Source organism: Galeopterus variegatus, unplaced genomic scaffold (assembly GCF_000696425.1).
Source record: "Galeopterus variegatus unplaced genomic scaffold, G_variegatus-3.0.2 Scaffold9176, whole genome shotgun sequence".
Classification (NCBI taxonomy): domain Eukaryota; kingdom Metazoa; phylum Chordata; class Mammalia; order Dermoptera; family Cynocephalidae; genus Galeopterus; species Galeopterus variegatus.
In genome coordinates, this window is record NW_007735287.1 from 69,325 (window position 1) to 71,842 (window position 2,518).

The 2,518-nt window shown below is 39.6% G+C and overlaps 1 protein-coding gene across 1 annotated transcript; it reads left to right on the top strand.

Annotated features, from left to right (window-relative positions):
- The first annotated feature begins 743 nt into the window (after positions 1-743).
- Positions 744-1,015, top strand: LOC103609093 (protein kish-A-like). The gene is made up of 2 exons (XM_008593460.1): positions 744-798; positions 831-1,015. Exons 1-2 carry the CDS (start codon positions 744-746, stop codon positions 1,013-1,015), a joined length of 240 nt encoding a protein of 79 aa, XP_008591682.1.
- Positions 1,016-2,518: the final 1,503 nt, after the last annotated feature.

Below are 2,518 nucleotides of genomic sequence, written 5' to 3' on the forward strand. Positions count from 1 at the left end.
TGAAATACTCCCATTTGCAACAACATGGATGAACCTGGAGAAACTTATGTTGAGTGAAACAAGCAAAGCACAGAGGGATAAATACCTCATGTGCTCACTCATATGTGAGAGCTAAGAGAGAAAGGAAGGAAAGGAAGACCACAGCAGTGCCATGATCCAACAGAGGGAGGGAACATTCCTAGGGCTACAAATTGTAGTTGAGGGGAGAGGGAGAAGAGGAGGGAGGTTGGGGGATAATTGAGTTGGGGACACAGGGTACAAATGTAATTTGTGGTAATGGGTATACAGCCAGTATGAATCCGGCCCCCACATCATGGGCAGGAGGGGGGACAATCAGCTTTGTATCTTATGAATAGTCGTAATATATATATATATATCACAAAGCTACAGTAACCAAAACATCATAGTACTGGCACAAAAACAGACATTCAGACCAGTGGAACAGAATAGAGAACCCAGAAATCAACCCACGTACTTATGACCAACTGATCTTTGACAAAGGCACCAAAAACATACATTGGGGCAAATATTGCTTCTTCAATAAATGATGCTGGGAAAACTAGATATCCACATGTAAAAGAATGAAACTAGACCTGCACCTCTCACCATATACCAAAATCATCTCAAAATGGATTAAAGATGTATATATAAAACACCAGAGAGAGCGAGACGGGCAGACAGGGCATGCACACCTCTTCCGCCCTGGGCCCAGAAGGGTGATGTGGCTGGGCCATCGCCGACCTATGTCTGCCATTTTTAATTTTCAGAGTCTGTTGACTGTAATCTTGCTGCTTATATGTCAGCACCGCACTCTCCCGAGTGAGCCACAGGCCGGCCCTTGCTGCTTATATGTACCTGTGCTTATATCCGATCCTTGGCACCAACCCTCCTGGACAGAAATAAAACTGGACTGCTACGTGTATTTTGGAAGTGCCCCAAAATTGGTGAACAGAAGAGTCCTTGTGTTGCAGTATGCTGTGTAGTGATGGCCTTCAGCATCCTGTTCATACAGTAGCTTGGAAAAAAGTGCCAGAATTTAATTGCCATCAGATTTCAATGAGAACAAGGACTTATGTGCAGAAAATAATGGAAAGAATGGTTAACCTTTTTATCTCCCAACACTGAATGAGATAAATTTCTAGTTGCTGTTCTCTATTTTTATGTTATTGGACCAGTGTTCTATATAAATAATTAAGATGTAACCATTTAATACTCAAAGAGTTTAATAGTCTGTAACAGTCAACCTCAGTACTGTCACTACAATATTACATTCTACAAATGTCATTCTGTTGTGTCAGATACCAATTTTTAGTGAGGTATCTCTAAAGCACATAGTAGAAAACAAAATTAGTAATTTCTCCAGTTCCTTTCACTGTGATTTGGAAATGATAAATCTTTATTGAATGAGAACTTTTTTTAGACCAGCTTTTTCACTGAGGAAAAAAAAGTTTCAATTTGTGTTGGTAAGGATTGCATTTGTATTTAATAATGCTTGCTTTTTCTCTGGCCACACCATTTTGATCATTAACCAGAGTACCTCTACTCTTAACAAACTCTGTTTATTACAGGTATTTAAAATATTTAAAACAAGCCTATGCAGTTCTTAAGGAGGAAGATAAATGAGATAAATGACTTGAAAATGGTGTTTGGAAAATGTTCATATTTAACATAAGAGGGTTTAGACTAGCCAGCTGGCATTAAAGTAGCCTCTGAAACCTCCAGTCAAGTATAGATATATGTCTTAAGCATAAATTTAAAGAGGTAGCTATCTTTCTTTGAAAAAGACAACATTCTTTAAATGAAAAGAGTAAAATAGAACAAATACAGATGATAATCCTGTAAAATAAAATAAATTTTAAAAAACATGAAACTATAAAACTATTGAAAGAAAAAGTATGGGAAACACTTCAGGAAGTAGGACTGGGCAAAGAATTTATAACAAGACGCCAAAAACACAGGCAACAAAAGGAGAAATAAACAAATGGGGTTATATCAAACTAAAAAGCTTCTGCACAGCAAAAAAAAAAAACAATTAACAGAGCAAAAAAGACAACCTACAGAATGGGAGAAAATATTTGCAAACTATGCATCCAACAAGATATTAATATCCTGAACATACAAGGAACTCAGACAACTTAACAGTAAAAAACAAGTAACCCAATTAAAAAATAGGCAAAGGAGCTAAATAGGTATTTCTCAAAGGAAGACATACAAATGGCCGACACACGAAAAAATGCTCAACATCACTCAGCCTCAGGGAAATGCAAATCAAAAATCACACTGAAATATCATCTCACGCCAGTTAGACTGGCCAGTAAAAAAGACAGAGAATAGGGCCGGCCCGGTGGCGCACTGCTGTAGTGCGCCGCTTGGGAAGCGTGGCAGCGCTCCCGCCGAGGGTTCGGATCCCACATACAGACCGGTTCCTGCTCACTGGCTGAGCGAGGCACGGGAGTGACACTGAGGGTTGCGATCCTGTTGCCGGTCCCGGTCCGGTGCGGGGGCAACACTGAGGGTT